General features: G+C 45.8%; 2 protein-coding genes across 3 annotated transcripts in view; one reads left to right on the top strand and one right to left on the bottom strand.

Moving 5' to 3' along the window:
* dclk2a (doublecortin-like kinase 2a) overlaps positions 1 to 11980 on the top strand; it is a 44144-nt gene extending 32164 nt beyond the window's left edge. The window contains exons 5-16 of one of the 2 annotated variants that reach the window (XM_030787919.1): positions 787 to 843; positions 2969 to 3063; positions 4824 to 4908; positions 5520 to 5625; positions 6922 to 6979; positions 7695 to 7814; positions 8281 to 8427; positions 8770 to 8903; positions 9345 to 9422; positions 9781 to 9877; positions 11463 to 11543; positions 11798 to 11980. In XM_030787919.1, coding sequence (XP_030643779.1) covers positions 787 to 843; positions 2969 to 3063; positions 4824 to 4908; positions 5520 to 5625; positions 6922 to 6979; positions 7695 to 7814; positions 8281 to 8427; positions 8770 to 8903; positions 9345 to 9422; positions 9781 to 9877; positions 11463 to 11543; positions 11798 to 11968 — 1229 coding nt within the window. In that variant the 3' untranslated portion in view covers positions 11969 to 11980. Of the gene's footprint in view, positions 1 to 786; positions 844 to 2968; positions 3068 to 4823; positions 4909 to 5328; positions 5368 to 5519; positions 5626 to 6921; positions 6980 to 7694; positions 7815 to 8280; positions 8428 to 8769; positions 8904 to 9344; positions 9423 to 9780; positions 9878 to 11462; positions 11544 to 11797 lie in introns of both variants that reach the window. The other variant, XM_030787920.1, reaches the window with a different exon arrangement.
* Positions 11981 to 18554: 6574 nt separating this feature from the next.
* The window catches only part of lrba (LPS-responsive vesicle trafficking, beach and anchor containing), a 232867-nt gene continuing 223921 nt past the window's right edge, over positions 18555 to 27500 (bottom strand). Inside the window, exons 54-57 of the mRNA XM_030787677.1 lie at positions 27086 to 27187; positions 24325 to 24521; positions 20081 to 20232; positions 18555 to 19636 (exon numbers count right to left, since the gene is read on the bottom strand). Coding sequence (XP_030643537.1) covers positions 19546 to 19636; positions 20081 to 20232; positions 24325 to 24521; positions 27086 to 27187 — 542 coding nt within the window. The 3' untranslated portion in view covers positions 18555 to 19545. The remainder of the gene's footprint in view (positions 19637 to 20080; positions 20233 to 24324; positions 24522 to 27085; positions 27188 to 27500) is intronic.

The raw sequence follows: 27500 nt of genomic DNA, 5'->3' as shown, positions 1-27500 counted from the left end.
TCAGCCTCTCCGCTGAATGAGTGTTAAAGTGGAGAGATGCAGAGGCATCGGTGGGTTCAGTGTCAGTGCCAGACACAGCCTCTGACTTGGGGGAGAGCTTGTGTCAGCAGAGGTGCTCCGCTGTGAGAAGAACTTGACGCATGGTTTTGACCATCACGTGTATGATGTAATGTGCTTTTGGCCAATCCATTTATTAATAAGCATTTCGTACACGAATGCATTAAAACTCTGCAGTGAAGGCCCCGTGGTGGTGATGTAACGGTTGGTGGATATTAGGGAAGCACTGGGATTGGATTAATTTTGTAGTGAAATGAAAAAAATGGTTGTACCTGCAGAGATCTCGTTGGATCTTTTTGATTTCTGATGTCTGGTCTGGTGTTCTCTCTCTGTCTCTCTCTCTCTCTCTCTCTCTTTCTCTCTCTCTCTTTCTCTCTCTCTTTCTCTGTCTGTTCACAGTAATGGCACACTGAGTCAGGTCAATGCTCTCCTTTATAACTCTTTGTTTTTTTGGGGGGGTGGGATGGAGGTGGTTCTTTTTGGTGATTTGTGCCTGTGAGCTGAAGTCACGCCTCACTGTTTTGATAAAATGTGTAGGAGGATAAGAGCGATGAGTGTTTTACAAACTCTGCCTGTCAGGATTCTGGCATCATTTTGGCAGCATGAATTAGAAAAACAAAAAAACAAAAATAAACAAACAAAAAAACGTGTCACTGATTTATTTGTATCTGTGTGTGTTTCTTTTGACTCATTTCTCTTTCTGTCTCTCTCTGTTCTCTGTCCACACAGTGAGAAGAGCGACGGGGCACTATTCCACCAGCAGTCAGTCTCCTGTCAAATCCCCAGGTCACTATTATCATCATCATTATTATTTTATTACATTTCCACATAAAAGCAGTAGAAGGTGAGGGTCCTTCATGTGTCCATAATACGCTTTATAACTCTCCAGCACCTGGTGCGTGTTACATAACCTACCCCGGTCTTTCACTGTGTGGTCTCCTGCTCCCCACAGGTTTGCAGTGATGCATACGTATGAGTTCTAAAGAGAGTGATAGAATGTTGGCGGAGTTCCGGAACCGTCCTGTTAATGGAATGCGTTTGGCGGCGAGGAGAGGCGAACGTGGATCGCTGTCCACTCCTGCTCTCTGTAGAGCATGCTGCCTCTGACTCTTGACCTCCTCGCTGTTGCATTCAATCAGGCTAAGAGCACTCTACCACAGCACCTCCTCCCAGTGCACCTCCTCCACGTGCAGCTCTGTTTAGCCCTAAAGCCTGTCGACTGACTGGCCGCAGTCCAGACTCTGACAAACATGCAGCTAATCTACCCAAAGTCGTGCAGTGTATTCAAACCCAGGGCAGGTTCCACTGTCTTGCTGTATTGTCTGTGATTGGATAATTCGATCTGACTCCCCCCACCCCCCTCCAGTGCCAAGGGATGCTGCCCCATCATACCTAGTAGCACGTGTGTCTAGGAAAGTCAACAGATCCGGTGCGATCGGATTGGCTTTTCCTAGAATTTTTCCTTCCGCACCCCTGCCGTGTGTCTGATGCCACCTGACACGTTCTATTTTACCTGGAGGGTGACCTGAAGGACCTGCTGAAACATCTGAAGTCTCTTTCCTCTCAGTCCCTGACTGACCGAAGAGTCAAAGCAGAATTTCTCTCTTTCTCTCTCTCTGTTTTTGTTCTTCTAAAGAAGCCTATGCTTAGACCAAAAACGCACACTGGCCGTACAAAGCATCTTGGTTCAGTGAGTCTCTTGACTGTTGATTTTATAGCTATGGCTTCACTACCTTATATTTTAACCTGAAGACAGAGAAAGAGGGCTTAACAAGCTGCCTAAAGGTTGCGGTCATTACGACCTCTGACTGTTAAAAACCCAGTCGTTTAAAGGAACGTGCAGCCTGTTCGATATGCCCTGGAGGAGATGTCGTCAAATCCGCTCCGTGTTATCCTTTTAGGGCCTGCGCCCAGATCAGGACGGCTGTTTAGGGTGACACCTGGGTACAGTGTCCTAGCTGTGCCCTCTGACTGTGTCCACACACACACACACACACACACACACGCAGACAAGCTCTTCCAGCAGGGCTGCATCCATTAAAACTACAGCAGATAGAGACTTCGTCTGTCTGAAAGGCTTTGTTGGGACTCCCTGAGTGAAGATAACCTTTCTACTCTCACACATATTTTACCCCTGACTGCAATGAATGTAGTGGACACATCACCTTTAAATTAGACCTCTTATTTATGTTAACAGTGAACACGCTGTGCTGGTGTGTATGGGACTACTGCTTAATCTAGAATGAACCAGTTTGGTTTGGAGGTGTGTGTGTGTGTGTGTGTGTGTAAGGAGAGAGAAAGCTGTTCCATATTATATCACGCTGTCTTTATTTTGACTTCCTATTCTTTTCTGTTCCAACGCATCCCTCTGTGAGAGGCAGGTGTGTTGTGGATGAGAGTTAGTCTGAGGACACAGGTCCAAAGCTGATGTGTGTTTGTTACATATCTCGTGTGGTTAAGATGATGTGCTCTTAAATGCTGACGCTGTCGGCTTTGACACAGAGCTGCCGTGATGGCAGGGTGCAATCAGAGGATCCATGTGAGAACTGTAGTCCATTCTAAACACCAAGGAGACTGGTTCTCTCAGTGTGAACTTAGAACCTTTTCACTGGCAAAATGATACCAGTTTTCCATTGCTTCATGAAAAGCCCCTCGGACATAAACAGACATAAAAAAATTCTATTTTTTATTTTACCTTTCACTGTCATTATGATTGACTGCTGGCAGTTCTCACTGAATAGAAACTGACAGGGGCAGTGAATAAGTGTTCAGAGACGTTTAGTTTTTGTCTCTATTGCTGGGAAAACTGTCACTGAAATTTTAACTGACTGTAAAACATTTTGAACTCGTAGTTTAAAATGATATGATGCCATAAGCCCGTGAAAAAATATGTCACGGTTACCTCCCACAGTGAACGGCATCTCCAGCAGCCAGATGACCACGCCCAAATCCACCAAGTCCTCTAGCCCCTCCCCCACCAGCCCCCGAAGCATGCGCAACTTCAAGGTAAGTTTCACTGGTGTAACTTTTGTCCAATCAGATTCAGGTTCTAGTTCAGGAGTGAGGTGTTCTTTCAGTTGATTAACTGATTGGTTGACTGATTTGATACTTCATGCTACTGTTACATTGTAACATGAATTAAATTTTATTCATTTTACCGTGTGTTACAAGGTTCTGACTGGATATATGTATCTGATTCACCCTGTGCTGGCCTCCCGGCACCAACCTAAGGGTAGGGAGTAAGATGGCTTTACTGCTACAGTAAAGGTTCAAGCCAGTAGTCCATTAGCCAGGACAAGTTTTGGGGGGGGGGGGGGGGGGGGGGGGGGGGAGGTTCACACCACTACCTTCAAGGGGAAAAACAAAAACATCTGCATTTATGAACAGGAATAAAAACATTTCTGATAAAACACACACACACACAGAGCGGATTCAAGGAAAGGCCAGGTCAGCTGTCTGGAGCTGTTGGAAATTACTCACTCTGAAAACGCTCATTTCTGCTGGATGAAGTACGTCACTGCTAAATTACACAGCAGTGTCTGTTAATGGAAATCAGAATGTCAGAGACGCCCTGTGAAAGACTCCAAAAAGACGCTGAGATGAACAGAGGGGAGAACATCGCCCTCTCAGAGATCTATGGAGTGAAGCAGGTCTCACCAAATTATTCATTGTCCTTTTTCCCGTCGTTGCGGCCCTCTCGGAAAGGGAGAGCGTGTGACTGAAAGTGCCCCAGCGGGATCTCTCTGTCATAAATGTTTTTCACACCTTGTTCTTTAGAGAGAAGGGCAGAGCTGTTACTCTATGCATCATCATCCGACTGGTTATATAAATATCTTCCCACTTGCTTTTAGTTTAGTTGCAACAAGCGGATGGGAGACCCTTTCCGCCCAGCACTCAAGGTACTACCAAGCATTGCTTCTCTGTAGAAGCACGTCTCAACCCAGGTCCTGAAGGGCGACTGTTTATTGCAGGTTTACAGCATACCTAACTGGTCTTCTAGGCTCCCAAGAGACTCAAATCTGGTTCACAATCCAGAATCCAGGGCCCCTTAGCTCTCATTACTTACCTGAGAGGATTTCAGGTTGTAGAAACCAGGCAATACAGTGTCTCTCAGGACCTGGGTCTGCCAGTTCAGTGCAGTAGTGCCTAAGTTATACATTTAAAGTTTAAAAATGCTGTCATTTTATTTCTCATTATTGGGTCTCTCTCTATAGCTCTTGCCCTCATTACTACACAGCTATTGCTAAACATGTACTCTAATACACACATTAGCTTCATTCTGCCAAATCATGCCAGCATGTAGAATATAGAATTAACCTTCATCATCTTACTGCTCCAAGTCTCCATAAGGGTTGAGGCTAGCTTATCATTCCTTAAGTCCATATGCTGTTATTTCAATTCATAAAGTTCCACTGATTCATACTGCCATTGATTTGTCAAGGGGACGTAGTCCAGTCCTCTGCAGTAGTGAGACAGTTATAATCAACATGATCAGGCTTCACCTGAGTGACATCAGTGTGTCTTACAAATGAGAAAGCTTTCATGCATTATGCCTACTGTTAGTGCTTATAACTATGAATCTGCTCTGTTTGTGTATCAGGGACAAGGATATTATTTAAAGTCACCCATGGCTTATGGATCTCTCTCTCTCTGTCTCTCTCTCTTTCTCCCTCTTTCTCTCTCTCTCTCTCTCTCTCTCTCTCTCTCTCTCTCTCTCTCTCTCTCTCTCTCTCTCTCTTTCTCTCTCTCTGTTGTCTTTCTTTTAGATTCCTGCCCATCACTCCTCTGCTACCAATGTGAACGGCTCCTCAGAGCAACCTCCGCAACACGCTAACAATATGAACCCTGAGGGTAAGTGCCTCTCTCTCTCTCTCTCCCTCCCTCCCTCCCTCCCTTTCTCTCTCTCTCTCTCTCTCTCTCTCTCTCTCTCACCTTACTCTTGCTCATGTGTCTCTAAATTCAGAACACTCCAGGCCACTCAAAACTGCTTATACGTGCTGGTCTAATGCCAGCTAACACACACACACACACACCCACACCCCCATACACACACACGCACACTCACAAACACACGCACACACTTATACCCACGCACACTTGCACTCACACTCACACATTCTGACACACACACACACACACACAGGTGCCCAGTATGACACAGAGGTACACCTGTGAACTGCTACGCTCAGCGGGGCTGCTATGCTGTGACCTTGGTTTGTTTTTCTCTCAGTAAATACAGTATCAGTCACCATCTCCACTGCCAACCAACAGACAGGCATTTTGGCACATCCAGCACACCGGTCTGCACTGGTGCACTGTCATAAGGATTGCACTGTCATAAGGATTGGTCTAAGCACTCGATCGATCCGTGAACAATGCTCCATGAAACAGTTACAGTCAATCATTCTACTTTCAATCATATTTCACAGTGTCATTTTTTTCTGTTTTTGTAATTCTTGCAGTTAACGGCAACAGAAACCCAACCAGTTCCTCTATCTTGGAGAAATATAAAGTTGGTAAAGTTATCGGAGATGGGAATTTTGCTGTGGTGAAGGAGTGTGTTGAGCGGTGAGTCTTGTTAAATGTTTCAAATTTAACATCATTTACATAATTGTAAACGTTAGAGGGATCCAATGAGAATTTAATACTTGATCTTTAAATAGCTGCATCAAGTTACTGTTAAGTTAACATAAGGGTTACCATGGTAATCACGACACCATGCTCTCTGACTCCTGTCTGATCTTAGACAAAAACCTTCTGCCTATACTGACCTATGGGCACTGACTCTCTTTATGATGTAGATCAGTCTAGTACTGAGATACTCAGCACAGGACAGTTTAGATCAGTGTTTCTCAAACTACGACACGCCGGCCCGCGACAGGGAACTGCCAGTCTGCAAAACCCCCCACTGCGCCAGTCAAATTATGCCCGGTGCTTCTGTCACTGGCCAGGTGAAAATAGTAACATTTTAAGCAAGTTCTCACGGGCTGGAATGCTTAACATCCTAGAGTCTTGAATAAAATGTGACCATTTTCACCTGGGGAGTGACAGAAGCACCCAGCATAATTTGAGTGACGCAGCGGCAGGGCTCTGCGGACCGGCACTTACAATTGTTAATATTTTCAAAGTGAGAGGTTCAGTCGAGGGGGCCGGGACCTGGCAGTTTCCTCGCTCCACCCCGCCGCCGGCCCGCGGACCGGAGTTTGATAAACGCTGGTTTAGATCACTCTGTTCTTTTCCTTTATCTACGTGTGTCTAGTCTGATAATGAACTTAGCGGTGGCACTTGCGCAACAATCCGCTCCTCAGTGCTTATTTGATTGGTTTTGTTCTCTGTCTGTATTGGACGTCGCTTTGGATAAAAGCGTCTGTAAAAATGAATAAATGTAAAATGTAAATGTAATTTCAACCAATCAGAGCAGATTAAGGAAACGGACCGCTGAGATATTGACCCTGTCAGAGATACTGTGTGTGTTTAATCTCTTTATTGTTTACGGACTCATTTTGTAGTGCAGTTTTGTTTGGATGACTTTGAATGTTGCATTGATTGAGTATTATGACAATACAACCAGTACGTCCGGGTCATGAATTCTCAGGTAAGGAGAATTTAGTTAACACATTGACTGTGAATTCTCAGATAGAGTGAACAGTCTAACCGTGAATTCTCAGATAGAGTGAACAGTCTAACCGTGAATTCTCAGATAGAGTGAACAGTCTAAAAGTGAGGTCTCAGACAGAGTGAACAGTCCAACAGGGAGGTCTCAGACAGGGTGAACAGTCCAACAGGGAGGTCTCAGACAGAGTGAACAGTCTGTTATGCTGAACCACCCTCTCTCTCTCTCTCTCTTTCTCTCTCGCGTGCCAGATCCTCTGGTAAGGAGTTTGCGCTGAAGATTATCGACAAGGCCAAATGCAGAGGCAAAGTGAGTCTGACTCTGTCCCCCTCGTGGGCAGGGACTGTTTATTGATTTATGAATTATTCATGACCCATTAAGATGTGTAATGACCTGCAGGTTTGATCTGTGTAATCTGGTTTATCTCACGTTGGAGGAGGAGAGCATATTTTATTCATTACCGCCCTTAATTCACTGGGAATGCTTAGTGGGAATGCTCCAGCATTCATACTGACCTTTGGATGAAAATGGACTCTTCCCTCACTCACACGGAGTCGATACTCATTTTACTCAGGCCGTCCCACGACTGAATCTCTCAGCTTTTCCTCTGATATATGGTATTGAGTTTTCTGTCAGCTGAAGTCATAGCCGTAACAAACCAAACACCCACAGAGCCGGAATCATCACGACTCAAACTGAGGGAATGGTTTTCCTGTTTCCTTTAGTGTCCCCCAAAGGATGTAGCTTAGGAACTACTCAGAAAAGCACAGAACATTCTAGCACTTTGGACAATCCAATAAGTGTTAATTGGAACAGTAGGAGTTTTCCTGGCCCTGCTGGTTTTATTGACCACAGCTGAGAGTGAGAGAACCTGCACAGACAACACGTTTTTACGACGTTACTCAGACGAAGCCTTTGCTATTCTCACATTTCTCTAAAACATGTTTGGTTTGTGTGATTGCTGCAGAGTGTTAAGGCTTTTTGATTTGTTAAAGGTGTTTGATTGACACTTGTATTTGAACAGGAGCACCTGATAGAGAATGAGGTGGCGGTGCTGAGGCGGGTCAAACACCCCAACATCATCATGCTGATTGAGGAGGTGGACACGCCCAGCGAGCTCTACCTGGTGATGGAGCTGGTCAAGGTACTTCGCAGCAACCATCTCCATGGCAACCGTTTTCGTAATCAGAATTTCGTGATCTCTGTCACAATCAGAATACTTCACAGAAGTGTCACAATGAGAACGCTCTATGTTTCCACGGCAACCAATCTCACAGCCAGAACTTCACATCTCTGCTGCACTCACTACTCTGTGTGCCTGACATGATCATAACTTTGTATCACAAGCAGAGGACTTTACAGATATATAACTCCATACTCCCATGGTAGCCTTCCTGAATCAGAATGTTGCCCAGAATTAGAACTGCGTCTCCATGGCAACTCCAGGCAATCCGAACTATCAGAACTTAAAATCTCCATGACAACCACTGCCTGTTACATTCTGAACACTCCACAGACACAGGGCCCTGCAGTCAGTACTCCTTTATGTTTCCTGTTTTGGTTTGTTCTGCTGACTGCATTGTTCTGTGGTGTGTTTTTTTCCTGCACAGGGTGGAGATCTGTTTGATGCCATCACCTCGTCCACTAAGTACACAGAGCGGGATGCCAGCGCTATGGTGTTTAACCTGGCTGGAGCACTCAAATACCTGCATCGCATGAGCATCGTGCACAGAGACATTAAACCAGAGAACCTGCTGGTATACACACTCCCAATGCCTTCATTCACACACACGCACACATGCGCACATACACACACACACCAACTCTGAGTGTCAGTTAGATTACATTCTTTTACCCAGTTAAATGAACGTAGGTGATATACACCGTGTTTATTGGGGACGGTAAGGGGCCTGTGGTGGTGACCTTTATGTTTAGTGTAAACGTCACCAAGCCAGTCAAAAAAACCCTCCTCTGCCCTAATAGTAAGACAACTCCCTATGGTGGTAGAACCCTCTGGCAAACCAGTCCGCAGACAAAGGTGGTGTCTGACTCTGTGTTTGTGTGTGTGCGTGTGTGTGTGTGTGTGTGTTTGCCCTAAGGTGTGTGAGTATCCAGATGGTACGAAGTCTCTGAAGCTTGGTGATTTTGGCCTGGCCACAGTGGTGGAGGGGCCGTTGTACACCGTGTGTGGGACGCCCACGTACGTGGCCCCCGAAATCATCGCTGAGTCTGGGTAAGAGCAGAGACACCCCAGGCCTGAGTTACTCACTCTGGACCCTGTTACCGACCTCTCCAGTTCACAGACAGGATCATGACTATCTCAGACAGCAGGAAATTCTGTTGTTTACCATAGCACAGACTCCTCTACCGCTGTAATGTTATCTGACCACTGCACTGTAACACTGTTACAGATCATAACTGTTACAATTTTAGAAAATGTTTCCATAACAACACTGCAACTCAAGCTTTTACTGGTGCTACTGTTGTTACTGTTATTCTGTTATTTCTCTTTGTTTGTGTGTGGCAGAACATGTTTTAATGTTGTATGGATAAACCTGCACAGCTTTGAGTTGTGTGTCTGTGTGTGTCTGTGTGAGACTAAGAGGACTTTTTCTGTATGGTTACCTGACCTTCCCAACGTGTTTTTTTTTTTAACCTGTGCTGGTTGTCATAGTTACGGGCTGAAGGTGGACATTTGGGCGGCAGGAGTCATCACCTACATTCTCCTGTGTGGTTTCCCCCCTTTCCGCAGGTACATACATATACATACACGCCCACATTATTACCTGAATACGTATCACTATAGTCTCTGTACAGACCCAGGCCACAAACACGCACACACACACACACACACACACACACACACACACACCAACCACCCTGCTGCTTAATCTTCTCTAAGCTTTCTCTTTCATCTGCCCTTGAATAGTTATGCCAAATCAAGGGTGTGTGTGCGTGTAGGTGTGTGTGTGTGTGTGTTCATGTGCACTTGTGTCCATGCACGTGTGTATGTGTATGTGTGTGTGTGCGTGTTGTGTGTAACAGGCTTGTGGCGATGGGAGAGAGTGTGTGGGTGTGTATTAACAGGTGTGTGGTGTTGTCATCTACAGTGAGAATAACCTTCAGGATGACCTGTTTGACCAGATTCTACTGGGACGGCTGGACTTCCCTGCCCCCTACTGGGACAACATCACTGACTCTGCTAAAGTATACAACACACACACGCACACACTCACACACTCTCTCTCTCTCTCACCCACACTCACACACTCTCCGTCTCTCTCTCTCTCTCTCTCTCTCACCCACACTCATACGCTCACACTCTCTCTCTCTCTCACCCACACTCACTCACACACTCTCTCTCTCTCTCTCTCTCTCTCACCCACACTCACACTCTCTCTCTCTCACCCACACTCACACTCTCTCTCTCTCACCCACACTCACACTCTCTCTCTCTCTCTCACCCACACTCACACACCTTGCCTCCTCTTTTTTTTTAAATCACTCCACCACTTTCCTTCTCTGTCAAACACATCCACGTCTACTAGTGTTCTGTTTCCGTATGTGTGTGTGCGTGTGCGTGTGTGTGTGTGTGCGTGCGTGCGTATGTGTGTGTGTGGTGTATGTGTGTGCGTGCGTGCGTGTGTGTGTGCGTGTGTGTATCTGGAGACTGGGTCATTCCTGACTTGTGTGGGCAGATAACACATGACTGATGTGGGTAATTTTAGGACTTGTCTTTCTCTCTCTCTCCCACTCTCCTACTCTTCTCTCTCTCTGCCTCTACTTCTGCGACACAGTGCCTTGCAATGTGCTTTTTCTTTTGTTTTAATGCAATTATTCACCATGTAGCTTCAAGACAGTGACAGTTTTCACAGGAATTTTCAATTTAGTTTTGGTGTTAGTCTTGACACTGAAAATTGTAATTAGTTTTTCTTATGTCTCAGTCTTCTATATTACCTTGGTTTAAGTCAGGTTTTAGTCAGCAGAACCTGATTTAAACTTTAGTCTAGTTTTAGTCACAGATGTTGTAGTCATAGTTTAGTCTGATGACTTTATGCCGTCATAAGGATGATGTGTATGCTGGTTGCTTTTGCCGCTGTTAGACATATTTTACACTGAGTGAGTGCCATTAACTACGTGTTCATTTTTCCACGTGGCCCAATCACAACAATAAACCATTTCAAACCTTTTTCATGCCTGAGAGGGCGGTCAACCACTACTTATCATCAGTACTGCCACTGACAAATTGAACAGAGGTTCAAAAGGAGAATTTCCTTCAAGGCCTCTAAGACAACTCTCACTACCCACATCTGTCCACCTCAGCACATCTTAACCCACCTCCTCCCCACGCACCTCCTCTTTCATATACAAACCCACCTCCTCCCCACACACCTCCTCTTTCATATACAAATCCACCTCCTCCCCACGCACCTCCTCTTTCATATACAAACCCACCTCCTCCCCACGCACCTCCACTCTGAAGCAAGTCCTCACTTTTATTGTTATATTTAAAGTCTGTGTCTAATTTGTGTGTGTGTGCGTGCATGCCTGTCTAATCTAAGTGTGTGTGTGTGCATGCATATGTGTCTAATCTTAGTGTTGTGTGTGTGTGTGTGTGTGTGTGTGTGTGTGTGTGTATGTGTGCGTATGTGTGCACAGGTCTAATCTTAGTGTGTGTGTGTGTGCGCGCGTGCATATGTGTCTAAACTTAGTGTTTTGTGTGTGTGTGTGTGTGTGTGTGTGCGCGTATGTGTGCACAGGTCTAATCTTAGTGTGTTTGTGTTTTGTGTAGGAGCTGATCACTCGGATGCTGCAGGTGAATGTAGAGGCCAGATACACAGCCGAGGATGTACTGTGTCATCCCTGGGTCACGGTAAAAGTCTGTGTGTGTGTGTGTGTGTGTGTGTGTGTGTGTGTAGAAGAGTGCTTGATACAGCCGTGTTTGAACAAGCTTTATTAACGTGAATTTTGTTGTGCGGGTGTTTTGTGGCAGTGTTTGACAGAACAACTGTGTCTGTGTGTAGGTAAGACAGTGCAAGTTTGTTTGTGTGTGTGTGTGTCTGTATGTGTGTGAGAGAGAGAGAGAGAGAGAGTCAGCATAAATATGTGTGTTTGTGTGTTTTGCAGCAGGAGGATGTTGCCATGGAAAATAATATGAAGGTGGAGGTAACAGGTAAACTGAAGAAGCACTTCCATACAGCGCAGAAACACAGCAACACCACTGCTGGTGTGTCTGTTATTATGGTAAGAACACACACACAGACACACACACACACACACACACATTTTCAGCACTGATTAATCAGAATTAGAGGTTGTTGTTAGATGTGAGACTTATTCCTTTACATTTTAAAAACTTTTTTAAGGCAAATATTTTTGCTGTAGTCTCACCAGATTAATTCCAAAGACTTAACAAAGATCAGATACAGCTCTGTCTGGAGTCACTGAGACACATGCACACACAGGCACGCACACACACACACACACACACACACACAGGAGCAGTTCCCATTCAGTCAGTGGACAGTATTGTTTATACTCACTTACATAATTTTCAGATTAAAGATCAGATTAGTCATTCCTGACCTGAGAGGCCAGACCAGGACAACATATGCTTGTCTCAAGTTTATTAAGGCGTAAATGTGTGTGTGTGTGTGTCTGTATGTGTGTGTGTGTATCTTTGTGTGTCTGTATGTTTGTGTATGTCTGTACGTGTGTGTGTGTGTGTGTGTGTGTGTGTGTGTGTCTGTGTTGTAAATGTGACTTCCTCCGGATGCCCTAACATCCTGTCACACCAAGATGCGACAGGAAATGTTGTCCCTTCATTCCCAACAGGCCACACCCCTCCCCAGTATCCTAGCAACCCTCATGGGCTGTCATGCATTTCCTAGCAACCAGTCATTGTTTCACAGTGTGTAGATCACTGTAGTGTCCACCATTCATTTCACTGACCATAAAAACCAGGTGAGAGAGGGAGAGAGGGACAGATTAAAATGTTTAGCTCTGCCTTTAATGAACTCACAGGACAGAAGTTGCTCTTTGAATGTTGCCAATCTTACCACTGCAGGGCCCTGTGACTATATCTGGACACTGTACATTCTTAGACTTTAGGTCTAAACTCACTGTTCTCTATGGCAGCAGATTCACACTGTGGGAGTACAGCAGTCTGCACTCCTATGCACTGGTACAGTCTACACTCCTATAGTCTACACTCCAATAGTCTGCACTCCTATAGTCTACACTGGTACAGTCTGCACTCCTATAGTCTACACTGGTACAGTCTACACTCCTATAGTCTACACTGGTACAGTCTGCACTGCTCCTCAGAGCAGGAGTGTGTGTTGGGATTGGGGACAGTGTCTGGCTGTTTACTGATATACATTTCATTGGCAGTTTGAGCTGTGAGGGCAGATCTGTTCGTCTGTCCCCCCCAACCCCTGTCCTCCTGACCCCCCACCCTACACCCCTACGACCTCAGGAGAGACCTGCAACCAAAGCCGGGTACAAATGACCAGAATTTGTATGACTCTCTCTCTCTCTCTCACTCTCCGTACAGTGATCCAAAATAACTCCTAATCTCAATCCTAATCCAATCTAATCTGGGGCTCTTGATTCAGAGGCATTTGCCCCAGCACTGCTGCTTTGCCCCCTGTGGTATTCTCAAAGTGCATGCCGTTGCTAGCAGAGGCTAGCGTAGGTTTTTATGGGGGGGATCCTGTTCACTTTGGCCCCCCCTCCCTCCCATTTCTCTTTCGCTCTCTCTCTCTCTCTCTCCCCCTCTTTTCGTCCTCTCCTCCGTCCATCATTCTGTGTTTGTCTGTCTGTGAACTCCTCAGTCTTACTGCTGTCAAATCTCAGTGTGTGTGTGTGTGTGTGTGTTTAGTGTTCTGCGAGTGTGTGTGGCTGACAGTTTTGTTTGCCATGCTAAACTTTAAAGTGTTAAGGGAAGACTTTGCTTTCTCTCCTCTATTCACTCATCATTTAGAGGCTAGCGCTGTCACTGCAAACTGCCAAACTCTCAGAGGGCTGCGTGCTAAGAGAGGACGCTATACAAATTTCTTCCTTTAAGTAAAAAGTTGATCTTTGTCGGTTAAAAATTGCCTCGGGTGTCGGTTGAAATACACGACCAATTTGATCTGCCCTGTTACAAACAACAAAATGATTTAGTACATGACACCGACTTTAACAAATTAACTTTGTCACAATAACGTGAAACTATTGCCTTATGTGCGGAGGTAATCGTCTACACAGCAGCGGTTTGTCGCCACCATGTGGTCAAACCTCATTTTGCAGTGCCGTTTACTGTGACTGCGCGGGGACTCGAATCAAAATATCAAGATATCCTTGGGTACAGACATTACCATAGAGCTTGGGAAAGTATTAAATTTACGAAGAGCTGTATAATTCTGTTGTGGTTAAGCAGCCTCTTAGTTTGTGAGGAGTTCTCTAGTGAGAAGTGTCTGTAATCGCGCTTAGCCTGATAACATACGTGTGTTTTGTAATTAGCATGTTAGCGTAATACGAATACAGGATTACTGACTCCTCTCATTCACGGACTTCTCTCACAGCTATAGGGTAAATGAGAAACTGCAGTGTTTTACAGAACTGTGGTGTTGAATTTTAGCCAGTCTCTGCTGCTTTGGTCTTTTATTTGCCGTTAAATACTCACCCTGGGTCAGGTGTGTCTCGCCAGTTGCCGGGTTTGCGTCTGACAGGAACACCTGACCTGAGATCAGTGGTTAAACAGTGTTATTGTGTTGAGTACTACACTGTGTGATTTTTATTTTGTGTGTCTGTGCTCTGTCAGTAAGACTAGTCTTTGCTTCCTCCCTCTCCTACTTGCCTATATGCCTGCATTGCTATCCACTGATTAGCTCCAAAGCAATGGTATGTACTAACACTCAATGCTATGCTGCTAATATTGCTGGACCGGTAACACAGTCTAACCGAATCTAAGTTTGGGGGAGAGTGACCAGAAGACGCCCAGTAGAAATACCACGATGTGCCGTATAGAGAGATAAACATATATATATATATATATAGAATACCATTAACGTGTCGTGATGGACAAACTAGTGGATAAACTTAATGAATTATAACGCAGAACAAATTTCCATATGGAAAATTGTGCTTTATTTTGATTGTAATGAAGGGATAAACGGCCTGTCTCTCTCTCTGTCTCCCTGGGGCGTGTTTTTCCTCTCCATTCTCCCCCACTCTGCATGCAGACAGTATTTTGTTTTGGTAGTGAAGTGTGTTAAATATCACAGTAAGATGCTCAGTGTTTTCATTTGTCAATGTTCATATGCACATGACTTTTGTCACTCTGCAGGAGTAAAGCCAATAAACACAGGTGTGTGTATCAGAGAGACACACACACACTGGCTGGTTGTAGTTTTGTTATGAGAGATTTCTGGATGAAGAGTAAATGGTGATGTGTCCTCATGCCTGTGTGTTTAGAGGAACTAAAACTAAGGACTGATGTCAGATTATCTTTGCTGTGTAAACAGTGGGTTGTGTGAGTGTGTGATCTGACACCCCCCCCCCCCCCCCCCCCCCTTTGTGTCGACGTCTAGAACACGGCTCTCGATAAGGTGAACATCCAGCTGGTGCCGCGGCGTGTTCAGGAGAATTTTTCGCCTCCTCCCGGGAAACTGTGCCCTGCTTCGACCCCAACCGAGAGGAGACGCCCCTCAGACCAGCCCAAGGACCCCCAAAACCCCGGAGCTGTCGACGCGCCGCCCCCAATAAACCCTCCCGTTTCTGTCCAACCTATTCCTCCTCTCCCCTCTCCTTCCTCTGCACCTCCTTTACCTCCTTCTTCAATCCTGTCTTCTCCTCCACTCTCCCCTCTCTGTGGTATGGAGATGCTGGGGGCCAGTGCATGTGAGAGAGAGGAATAGTAGCGTCAGTGTCAAAACAAAACAGTAGAGGAAGCAACTGGGGGGGGGGGGGGGTTTCCAGTGCGTCTTGGCTCAGTTGAAGTAGTCAGGTTTTTTTTCCATCTCTGTGTTTTTTCAAATTAGTGTCTTTCTGGTACCAATAAATAGGCAGTCACTTGAACAAGAAACAATTACTGTATTTACATATGTTTAAAATACACAGATGATTACAGCATGTTTAAAACCAAACCTAGTATTCCTCTCTTCCCAGATCCAGTTAAGTTGACCATGTCACTAAAGGTCAGGCAGTTAGTTTTAAATAAGGTGCACTCTCTAGCTGTGCTATCTCTAGCTTCAGCACCAGCTCTCCCAGTTCCCCCCTCTAGCCCTGTGATTATGTGTCTCTATGCAGGCTGGCTGTAGGACCAGCGCTATCTGCTTCCAGCTTCATACACTCCCTTAGTCAATGATGCCACTGTGTACGCTGCTGTCGCTTAACAAGGGATGGGAGGGTTTTTTTGTTTGTTTTTTTTTTGTTCATGTGCTTGGAGGCCTGTGTATATATTTCTGTGGATTTGTACAGTTACGCTTTGTAAAATGGTCCAGCTGGGTTTGGGGTAGTGAGGATGGGGGAGGGTTTGATCTGTGATTGTGTGATTATACATTTTGTGTCCGGGTGATTGTGGTGTGACTGGTTCACTCTGTTGGTTGTGGGCATCAGTGTGGTTTTAAGACCTTCTGCTAAACAGAGAGAGAGAGAGTGGCAAAAAAGATGGGTTTGAAAACCAGCAGCTTTTGAAACTTGAATAATAGTTTTGTGACTTTCTTCCTTTTCTTCTACTGATGTGTTTTTGGTGGAGGTTTGACTGGAATTTTGACTTAAGGATTCTGTATCATGCGCCAAAAAAGACTTGAGCCGCCTGCCTTTCCTCTGTGTGTGAGAGAGAGTGAATGGATGTGGGTCTAATGAGTATTGTGTTTAACCTGCAGGTATAAACTGCTGTCTCTTGATTTGCCTGCCTTTACACACATCAGCAATACTGAGGAACACACAGGGCAAAGACAAAGTGTTTTATTTGTACAGCTCTGAGAACAAGGATTAGAAGGAGGGGGGGGGGGGGGGGGGGGGGGGAGGATGTGTCTTGACTGTGCTGCACTGGCTCCAAAATGCTCAGTTTTTTTTTTTAAGGCTCTGTTGCTTTGCTGCATCAGAACGCTTTTCCTGCATGAACACTGCATTTATCAGCCTCTCTAGGTTTCTTCTCTGCTACAGCACAGTCTAGACAAACACTGGTTTTTAGGCTCTTGGATGTTTCCATGTGGTGTAATCAATCAATCAATGCTACTGTCATAAATCATTTAAAAAAAAAAGAAATACTGTCTTGTTTAGCCATGAGAGAAAGAGATATCTTGAGGCTATGATGTTTGTTTGCAGGGGAGGGGGGAAAAAAAAAAAAAATTGTATTTTTGTCATCAATTTAGAGGTCAGTTTAGACTACTTTTGAAGTCTGACAAGAGAAAACTAGTTTTCTCAGACAAAAGACTAGATTTGTCTTGAAGTCTAACTAGTTTCAAGGCAAAGCAAAAATAGATGGTCTAAATTTGAAAGTAACTGTGAAGTTAGATGTGTTTGTCATTTTTGTATTAGGGATACTCAAATGCAATAAAATCTCTATTACAACTTCATCCTGTACACATGTAATTTAATTGACTCATCAGTGCATTGAGAACTCAATCCAGTCTGTAGGGGGGGGAGGGAGGGGCTGCACTGAGCTCCCCCCCCCCAATGTAGCCATTTCAGCTTTGAAAGGGCTACATTGGAGGTTTCTGTAATGGACTTTCATGCTTATGCATCCAGAAGGGGTGGCCAGCATGCAGGCGTATACAGGCCTGTACTCCCCACCCTCGAGTTCACCTGCAGCTGGCCAACCCACGGACGCACACCGCACGCCCCCATTTGTGACGCCTGACCCAGACAGTGGTAACACCGAGAGTTGAACCCTCAACCTCAGCGATGGGATGCAGTGGAAGTTACCACTACACCACCCAGGCATCGATAGTGAGGGGTTTTTTTGGTACGTTTATCTTTTTTTCCCCCCCCCCCTTGTTTTGAATGGCAGGCAAAATGACATAGACTTTAAAACCAGTGGTGATGCTGAGATTCGAACCCTTGACATCAGCCACAAGACACAGTGGCATTAACCACTCTGCCACCTGAGTGCTGATGTTAGCTTGCTTTTTTTTGGACATTTATCTTTTTTTTTTTTTTTCTTCTTTCCTTTCTTTCTTTCCCCCAAATGATGTCAGAACTCCCCTAACAAGCAGAAAAAAAAAAAAATGGTATTTTTCTGTTATGATGGACATACTTTGAACCTGCTGGTATCACTGAGGTTTGAACCTGGAACTTCAGCCACAGGGTGAAGTGTGTTTAACCACTGCACCACCAAAGTGTCCACGATAGAGTCTTTTTCTTTTGTCAGTTTATCTCTCTTCTGCCCCACCCCGCCCCCCCCCACCCCACCCCACCCCACCCATACCCATACCCATACCCATACCCACACCCATACCCACGTCTAGCAGACAAGGTGATATTTATGTAATGTTATAGCGATGATGGACAAACCCACATTTAAGCTGTGATCACCTCTCACACTGCAGTGAAATCACACAGAAAACACTTTGAACTACAAAATATTTTATTGTTTGGGATTCATCACACACGTCAAAAGACACTCATCCCAGATGACTGCAGAAGGATTGAGTGGCAACATAAAAACACAGTAGTCATCAAATTCACGCTGAGATTCCAAACCAAAGAGGAATGATTCTTTCCGTAGTTAAAATGTAGTGAGGAATTCCAGGAGACAAATAGAGTCCGTCTGCTCCGGACTCTTTCTTTCTTTTCCTTTCTATCCCACACCCCCCCCCCCCCCCCCCCCCCCCCCCCCCCCCTCTGAACAGATTTGTTTTTTCAGTTGAGAGGCAGTACAACATGACAAAAATGGACACTAAGAAGGGGGAGAAAAAAAAAAGTTGGAAACAGAGAACAAGGAACCAAACCTTTGAAAGCTCAGCTCTGTTCAACAACCAACACACACTCTAACTGCAGGATTTCCCCAACCTTTCCCTGTTAATCATAATCAACTTCAGTCCTCGTATTCCCATTGAAAATTCCACCCCTGAACATGGTAATAGATATAGACTCATCATAGGTCAGCATAACAAAGACATGTCAGCTTCCAAACAAACAAACAAACAAAAAAAATTGTCAAAATTAAAGGATGTTAGCTGCATTACTGTAGCCAACACCAGGACACACATTAGACCAAGAGAAGACGATTATCTAAAGCAGGAAAAGTCTGAAAAAACGTAGATGTTCGGTGAGGTGTCTGTGGCTGCTTCACTCTGAAAATGAACCGTTCACCTCCATAAACCGCAGCCCAGCTCTGTCTAAAACGGGGACGCCTCCACCGTCGCAAAAGCTGTGGACCTCGGCGGTTCTCCTCAGAAAACCCGGTCAATGGAAAAACAAAAACAACAAACCCCAAAACAAACAGAACTCACCCACACAAAGATAAGGATTCTCTATATGGACAATAATCGCAAATATAGTTTTCTAGCTGTAGGATCACTCAAACCCATTATTTAGCAGGAGGTTGAAGTGAAAATAGACTTTTAAACAGCTAAAAATAGATTTTTTTTCTTTCTTTTTTTCCCATCCTCTTTCAAACAAGTATATAAGCCCTCCCCTACGATTTAATTAATATATGAAATTTCATAAGAACTACAAAATATATCAATGCCCATATATATATTTATATATATATAGATATTCATTTTAAAAATAGTCTTCTTCTTTGAGTATTGTGAATACATTCAGACATGGAGTAGGTGTGAGTACAGGAACAGTGCCCCTCAAACTCGGACAGGACGGCCACGCCTTGGGCTGGGTTCTGGTGCCGTGGTGATCCACTCTGTTCAGTGTCACACGGGTCAGTATCTGGTCTGGTATTCGTGATGCCACCTGTTGAAGTCGTTGTAAAAGAGCACAATGCTCCCAGATGCCATCCCAGTTATAATGCACCTTTACACACACATACACACACACACACGGGGAGAGAGAAACAGGGTCATTTTCTACCATTTGTTTTCATTGAAGGAATTAAAAAGTTTTATAAAAAAGTTAATAAGATCAAATGCACATAAGTATAAAAAGCAGGCTGTGTCAATGCTGAAATTAGCTCTGCTGAAGGATTTTTTCTGTTCTGTGTGACCCACTGCTCTGCCTCCCACAGGGAGTGTCTCCCTCTGGTGGACACTGAGCTTACTGCAGGAACTAAATTTCACCGATAGAATTCAAGGATCTTTATTCAGGATTTGAACAGAATCCTTCAGAATGATTGATCTCCGATGCAACAGTGAAGCTTAGTTATTAAGCTATAATTCTTATAAATCATTCACTCAAACACACCACACAGCTGTGTTTTTATGACTGTCTGGACAGTCAGGTGCCATATGATTGGCTTACCTCTGGTCATGTGACATGGCCATGGAGCGAATCCCCGCGTCACAGCCTGGGTAAGTGAAGAGCTGTTTGAGGTTGTGAACCTGCCAGACAGAGAGGACTCCTCCATCACCACCCGCGAGCAAGTACTGTCCATCTTTACTCAACAGCAGGGCCTGGAGGAGGATGAACACACACACACATACAGAGTCAACATCACAGCATTAGTCTCACACACACACACACACACACACACAGAGTCAACATCACAGCATTAGTCACACACACACACACACACACAGAGTCAACATCACAGCATTAGTCACACACACACACACACACACACACACACACTGTCGGACATACAAACACTGAAAAACCAGGCTGCACATGGTTATGAGGATTTTGCCTTTTCGGTGCTGCATTAGCACATGTGCTGAGTTTATATGAACCATCTCAGAGGGTTTCTAGACATGACCGTTTTCTCTGATAGTGCCTGGCGATAAATAAACGAGATAAGCATCCAGTGTGGAATTCGGTTTGTTCCTGACGCCACAGCCTGGCTTGGCCCAGGGAGTAAAGCCTTTTTCCACAGAGTGATGAATGTTCGCCGTTCGGGCCTGGCTGACGATTAGAGGGTTTAAACCGTGGCCCGACTGGCTCCTAAAGGGCCCCCATCTACTGTGTGTTTTCCTCTAGAGAAGGTCAAAGGAGCCCCTAACCAATCAAAAACTTCTAGCAATCCTTCCCAGCATGCCACTGGCATGCCCAGCCAAAAGCGAAGCAGCGATGGTATCCCGCGGCGACAGGCCAGATTTATGTCAGCTCATCTGGTTTTTCCTGTGCTCATCTGGGCTGTGTTACACTTTAAAGGGTCCCCCTGGGAACTGCACATAATATACCACAGCAAACATGTGGGGGGTGTTTTTATACGCCGCAAAGCACAAAGCCAATGGGAATGACACATCATTCAGGAGTACAGACGGGCACACGCACACACGCACGCACACGCGCACACGCACACACGCAACATGGCCCATGGACAGTAAGTGATTACTGAGCTTCTGCTAAATCTGACAACAATTTCGTACTAGAAACCAGAGTGAACCCCATATCATTATTCAAATAATTTATCTGCCATACAATTCAGTGACAGTGGTTGGGGATGGAGATGCAGGTATTCTAACCGTACTTTGACTCAAACATATACAAGTATTCTAACTATAAGTCAGCAATAACAGACTCTCCCAGTCCAAACACATGCAGGTAAACACAGTAATGTTTACACGTCTGACAGGATCCCTGGTGCGGGGGGGTTCTCTGAGAGACAGACCCCCCCTCATTTGACCTCACTCACTGTTTCTCTCTGATTTAATCTCTTCTCACCAGCCCGCTTTATGGGTCCGAACCCCCCCCCCCCCCCCCAAAAAAATCACCCATTTACTCTCCCAGAGCAACAGAACAAATGTATCAAGAAATACATCGACATACAGAACAGGAAAAAATCCAAAGGCGTCAAGATCTGAGAAACGATTATTTCATAACGTATAACAGATACATCAGAGAGCAAACAACAGAGACAGAATTTCACACACGCTCAGCGTATGTGTGTGGCAGTCTGTTATCACTGGACTGGGAATGCCTATAACCCTCTCTCTCTCTCTTTATTTCTCACTCTCACATTTTCTCTGGCCTGGTTTTCACTCTCCAGCCACTGAACTCATCCTAGAGAAATGCACACACAATCACAGGCCCTCAGTTTCCAGTCAGACAGCCAGCCTTGGCTGAGTGCGCTGTGACGGCTGTGTCTGTAGGGGGCGCCTGTCCTGGTTTGATTTGTTCGGTGTCTGTAGGAGTTGTGTGTAATTACGGCTCGGGTTTCAGTGTGGGAAGCGCCGCATCCCTTTATATCAGTCACGATCGGAGGCGAATGCTAACGAGCGAAAACCACAGCCCTCCCTAGCGTGATTCTCTGCCGCACTCTGGAATTCTCTCAGATTTATTTACTTACCCAACTTAGGCCCACTGAGGAGAAGAAAAAAACACACACACACACACACAAAAATGTCTTTTTCATCACAGACCCAGCCAAGAGAGAGAACAACGATGACAATGTTCCAGCAACGTTAAAACAACATTCACTGCCGATGGCACACAGACAGAACCCCGAGTCCAAACCCAGAATCCGAGTGGAGCTTCAGATTCCGAGAGTGCGGCGCTGCTGATGTTGGCAGGCACGGTTTCGATTCTGGCCGTAAATCTACATGATTTCTGGGCCGAACCACATCCCTGGATGACTACCAGGCCTCAAATATCGGAGATACTGCAAAAAACACTCTGACATTTAACAGCTATGTTGCCGAGGGCGACGCCAAACAGAAGACAAGACAGCTCCCCCCCTCTCTCTCTCTCCTTTTCTTTTTTTCCACTTGATCTTTCAGGTCATGCTACGTCTAGGGAGACAGAGCTGCTCAATTTATAGAGTCCTTAATGCAGTCCACTGTGTACGCACAGGAACACAAATCTGCTAAAAAGGTTACTCTAACCTAAACACACACACACACACTCTCTCTCTCACACAAACACACTCTCTCTCTCTCTCTCTCTCTCACACACACACACACACACACACACACTCTCTCTCTCTCTCTCACACACACACACACTCTCTCTCTCGCTTTCTCTCTCTCTCTCACACACACACACACACACACACACACACACACACACACAGTCCTGTGGGTTGCCCCAGAGTGTAATCTTTTCTGCCCCCGAATGTATAAATTAATGTCCTGTCAGACGATGACTCAAAGTCCTTCCCCTCACCTTAAAACACACACACACACACACGCACGCACGTACACACTGACACCAGACACACACATACACTCATGCAGAGGGCAGAGTGAGCAGACTGAGCCAGGACAAACACTTATTTCTGCTGAGGTCCTGCTGCGCTGTGAGAGCCATGCAGGTGAAATTAATCCTTGCGTCCACAGACGGACGTTAAAAAGCAGTCTCGGCCCTCAGACAGCAACAGGGGGTGGGGTGTGTGTGTGTGTGTGTGTGTGTTTGAAAGGGGGGAGGGGGCTGTCTTTAATTCTGTCTGACAGTACAGGACTTTACTGCAGTGTGCGGGGCTGGGCAGACATGCCCAAAAACAGACACTGTAGAACCATGGACCAGAGCAGGCTCAGGAACCCTCACAAACACTCAACATTTCCAAACTGTTTCAAATTCACCCCCCAACACACACCCAGCCTCACTTTCCATTAGAGCTGCTTTAACTATGTCAGGGGCACAATTCCCTCCTTTTGAGCAAAACTCTACACAGAATGAAAGACAGACGGACAGTCACAGGCTCTGACTGATGCCAGAGACCCAACCGGGCAGATATCGATTATTATCCGCCTTGGTTCGCAGACGGACGGCCCCGCGGAGCGAACAGTTTATTGAAAACAAATGGCACATTACAGAATGCTAATCAGGCCTTCAGCGGCAGGGCCCTGGAGCACAGGAGCCTGGGACAGAGCTGGCCTTCCAAATGGGAAGCAGGTGTGAGCACGGTCACTTTTCCCAGGCCCAGCAGAAAGGAAAAGTGAAAGGAGAGAGTAAGAGAGAAAAGTGGCAGTCGTTCTCTGGCTGACAGTGACAAATGTGTCCTCTCTCTCTCTTACTCACTCACACACACACACACACACAGAGCTTCAGCAGGTCACAGACCTCTCACAGGCCTCCTGCCAGTCTGCTCCAGTCCTGATCAAAGACTAACTCTGTCCAGTCACAGCCCCAGGGCACCGGGGCCCACGGGGTCCAGACCCAGCACTGTGCCTTTGACCTGACAGCACCACAGACACGAGAGAGAGAGAGAGAGAGAGAGAGAGAGAGAGAGTGCCTGGAGGCAGAATTCAACATGCACACCAGTCTTTAATCACCACTCAGACAACATCACTGATGAAACACAGGGAGGGAGAGAGAGAGAGAGAGGGAGAGAGAGACAGAGAGAGGGAGAGAGAGAGAGAGAGAGAGAGAGAGGGAGAGAGAGAGAGAGGGAGAGAAGGGAAAGGAGGAAGAAGAATAGGAAAGAGAGAGTTGTCGGCTGTGTCGGTACACCACAGTCTCTCAGTGTGGCAGATAAAACAGAGAGCAGTCACCTGACACTCTTAAGAAAAACACGACCCAACTTCCTAATCCTGTGTTGTCGTGAGACCAGATTCATCAGTCAGACATATGTAAATATATCTGTGTGTGTTTGTGTCTGGACCTACCCTGACGTTCTCCTCCACCTCTACGTGAGAGAGTAGTTTGCCGTTGACGGTGAAGACGCAGAACTGGCCCTTGTCGTAATAAACCACACAGTGGCCCTCCGTGGAGCTGAGGACCAGGCGCGGACGCACACACCCAGCTGGGCCGTCCAGAGTCCGCAGCAACTCGCCATTCATAGAATGGATCAGACACGGGCCCTCTGCCACACACACACACACACACACACACACACACACACACACGGTTAAATGACATGATTACAGTAAAACATCCTGAGTAAAGGTTGTACTTTTACTATACTGAAAACAGTCAGATTAGTGACACTCTATACGAGCCTCTGTGTGTGTGTGTGGTTATGTATCTGTGTATGGTGTGTGTGAGTATGTGTGTGTGGGGGTGTGTGTGTTTGGTATTATGTATTTGTGTATGGTGCCCGTTTAAGAGTCTGTGTAGTGGGTGTATGAATGAATGAGTATGTGTGTGTGCGTACGTGTGTGTGTGTGTGTGTCTGTGCGTGTATGGCTGTGTATATATGAGAGTGTGTTTGTATAAATGAATGTATGCATGATAATGGCCATGTCATGAGCATGTAGTGTGTGTGTGTGTGTGTGTGTGTGTAGGAGAGTGTGTGTGTGAGTAGGAGAGAGTGTGTGTGTGTGTGTGTGTGTAGGAGAGAGTGTGTGTGTGTGTGTGTGTAGGAGAGAGAGTGTGTGTGTGTGTGTGTAGGAGAGAGTGTGTGTGTGTGTGTGTGTGTCTGTGCGTGTATGGCTGTGTATATATGAGAGTGTGTTTGTATAAATGAATGTATGCATGATAATGGCCATGTCATGAGCATGTAGTGTGTGTGTGTAGGAGAGAGTGTGTGTGTGTGTGTGTGTGTAGGAGTGTGTGTGTGTGTAGGAGAGTGTGTGTGTGTGTAGGAGAGAGTGTGTGTGTGTGTGTGTGTGTAGGAGTGTGTGTGTGTGTGTGTAGGAGAGAGAGAGTGTGTGTGTGTGTGTGTGTAGGAGAGAGAGTGTGTGTGTGTGTGTGTGTGTGTGTCTGTGCGTGTATGGCTGTGTATATATGAGAGTGTGTTTGTATAAATGAATGTATGCATGATAATGGCCATGTCATGAGCATATAGTGTGTGTGTGTGTGTGTGTGTGTGTAGGAGAGAGTGTGTGTGTGGGTGTGTGTAGGAGAGTGTGTGTGTGTGTAGGAGAGAGTGTGTGTGTGTGTGTGTGTGTGTGTGTGCGTAGGAGAGAGTGTGTGTGTGTGTGTGTGTGTCTGTGCGTGTATGGCTGTGTATATATGAGAGTGTGTTTGTATAAATGAATGTATGCATGATAATGGCCATGTCATGAGCATGTAGTGTGTGTGTGTGTGTGTGTGTGTGTAGGAGAGTGTGTGTGTGAGTAGGAGAGAGTGTGTGTGTGTGTGTGTAGGAGAGAGTGTGTGTGTGTGTGTGTGTAGGAGAGAGAGTGTGTGTGTGTGTGTGTAGGAGAGAGTGTGTGTGTGTGTGTGTCTGTGCGTGTATGGCTGTGTATATATGAGAGTGTGTTTGTATAAATGAATGTATGCATGATAATGGCCATGTCATGAGCATGTAGTGTGTGTGTGTAGGAGAGAGTGTGTGTGTGGGTGTGTGTAGGAGAGTGTGTGTGTGTGTAGGAGAGAGTGTGTGTGTGTGTGTGTGTGCAGGAGAGAGTGTGTGTGTGTGTGTGTAGGAGTGTGTGTGTGTGTGTGTAGGAGAGAGAGAGTGTGTGTGTGTGTGTGTGTAGGAGAGAGTGTGTGTGTGTGTGTGTGTGTGTGTCTGTGCGTGTATGGCTGTGTATATATGAGAGTGTGTTTGTATAAATGAATGTATGCATGATAATGGCCATGTCATGAGCATATAGTGTGTGTGTGTGTGTGTGTGTGTGTAGGAGAGAGTGTGTGTGTGGGTGTGTGTAGGAGAGTGTGTGTGTGTGTAGGAGAGAGTGTGTGTGTGTGTGTGTGTGTGTGTGCGTAGGAGAGAGTGTGTGTGTGTGTGTGTGTGTGTGCGTAGGAGAGAGTGTGTGTGTGTGTGTGTAGGAGAGAGTGTGTGTGTGTGTGTGTGTAGGAGAGAGAGTGTGTGTGTGTGTGTGTAGGAGAGAGTGTGTGTGTGTGTGTGTCTGTGCGTGTATGGCTGTGTATATATGAGAGTGTGTTTGTATAAATGAATGTATGCATGATAATGGCCATGTCATGAGCATGTAGTGTGTGTGTGTAGGAGAGAGTGTGTGTGTGGGTGTGTGTAGGAGAGTGTGTGTGTGTGTAGGAGAGAGTGTGTGTGTGTGTGTGTGTGCAGGAGAGAGTGTGTGTGTGTGTGTGTGTGTGTGTGTAGGAGTGTGTGTGTGTGTGTGTAGGAGAGAGAGAGTGTGTGTGTGTGTGTGTGTAGGAGAGAGTGTGTGTGTGTGTGTGTGTGTGTGTCTGTGCGTGTATGGCTGTGTATATATGAGAGTGTGTTTGTATAAATGAATGTATGCATGATAATGGCCATGTCATGAGCATATAGTGTGTGTGTGTGTGTGTGTGTGTGTAGGAGAGAGTGTGTGTGTGGGTGTGTGTAGGAGAGTGTGTGTGTGTGTAGGAGAGAGTGTGTGTGTGTGTGTGTGTGTGTGTGCGTAGGAGAGAGTGTGTGTGTGTGTGTGTGTGTGTGCGTAGGAGAGAGTGTGTGTGTGTGTGTGTGTGTGTGTAGGAGAGAGTGTGTGTGTGTGTGTGTGTGTGTAGGAGAGTGTGTGTGTGTGTGTGTGTGTGTCTCACCCTTGCTGCCGCTGATGACCAGACCGAGTTCGGCACACACGGTGGCACACATCACCTCACAGTCGTGTCCTGTCAGAATTGCACGCGGTGTCACAAACTCTGCTGATGGAGGACAACAACAAAACAAAAACAGAACAAAACAAACAGAGCGGTCAGTGTAAACACAAACAGGAAGTCTAACAGCTCTCAAACAAACACTAAAAACACCCCTTGCCTCCCAGTTCTGCACTAACGGGTATTTGTTCAGTTAGACCACTAGGTGGAGTTAAATCCCTGCCAAACAAAGGAATGCAGTCTAAGAACTCCTGAGATTAGTGTCTTACATTTTTTAACCTTGATTTATCCAGGCCAAATGCAGAGTCATTTAGTTTTGCTTCAGTTCTGTATAAAACTGTATAACGGCCAAGTGTCAGTG

The sequence above is a fragment of the Chanos chanos genome, chromosome 11 (genome assembly GCF_902362185.1).
Source record: "Chanos chanos chromosome 11, fChaCha1.1, whole genome shotgun sequence".
In the NCBI taxonomy this organism is placed as follows: domain Eukaryota; kingdom Metazoa; phylum Chordata; class Actinopteri; order Gonorynchiformes; family Chanidae; genus Chanos; species Chanos chanos.
This window is presented reverse-complemented; position numbering and strand designations above follow the sequence as displayed.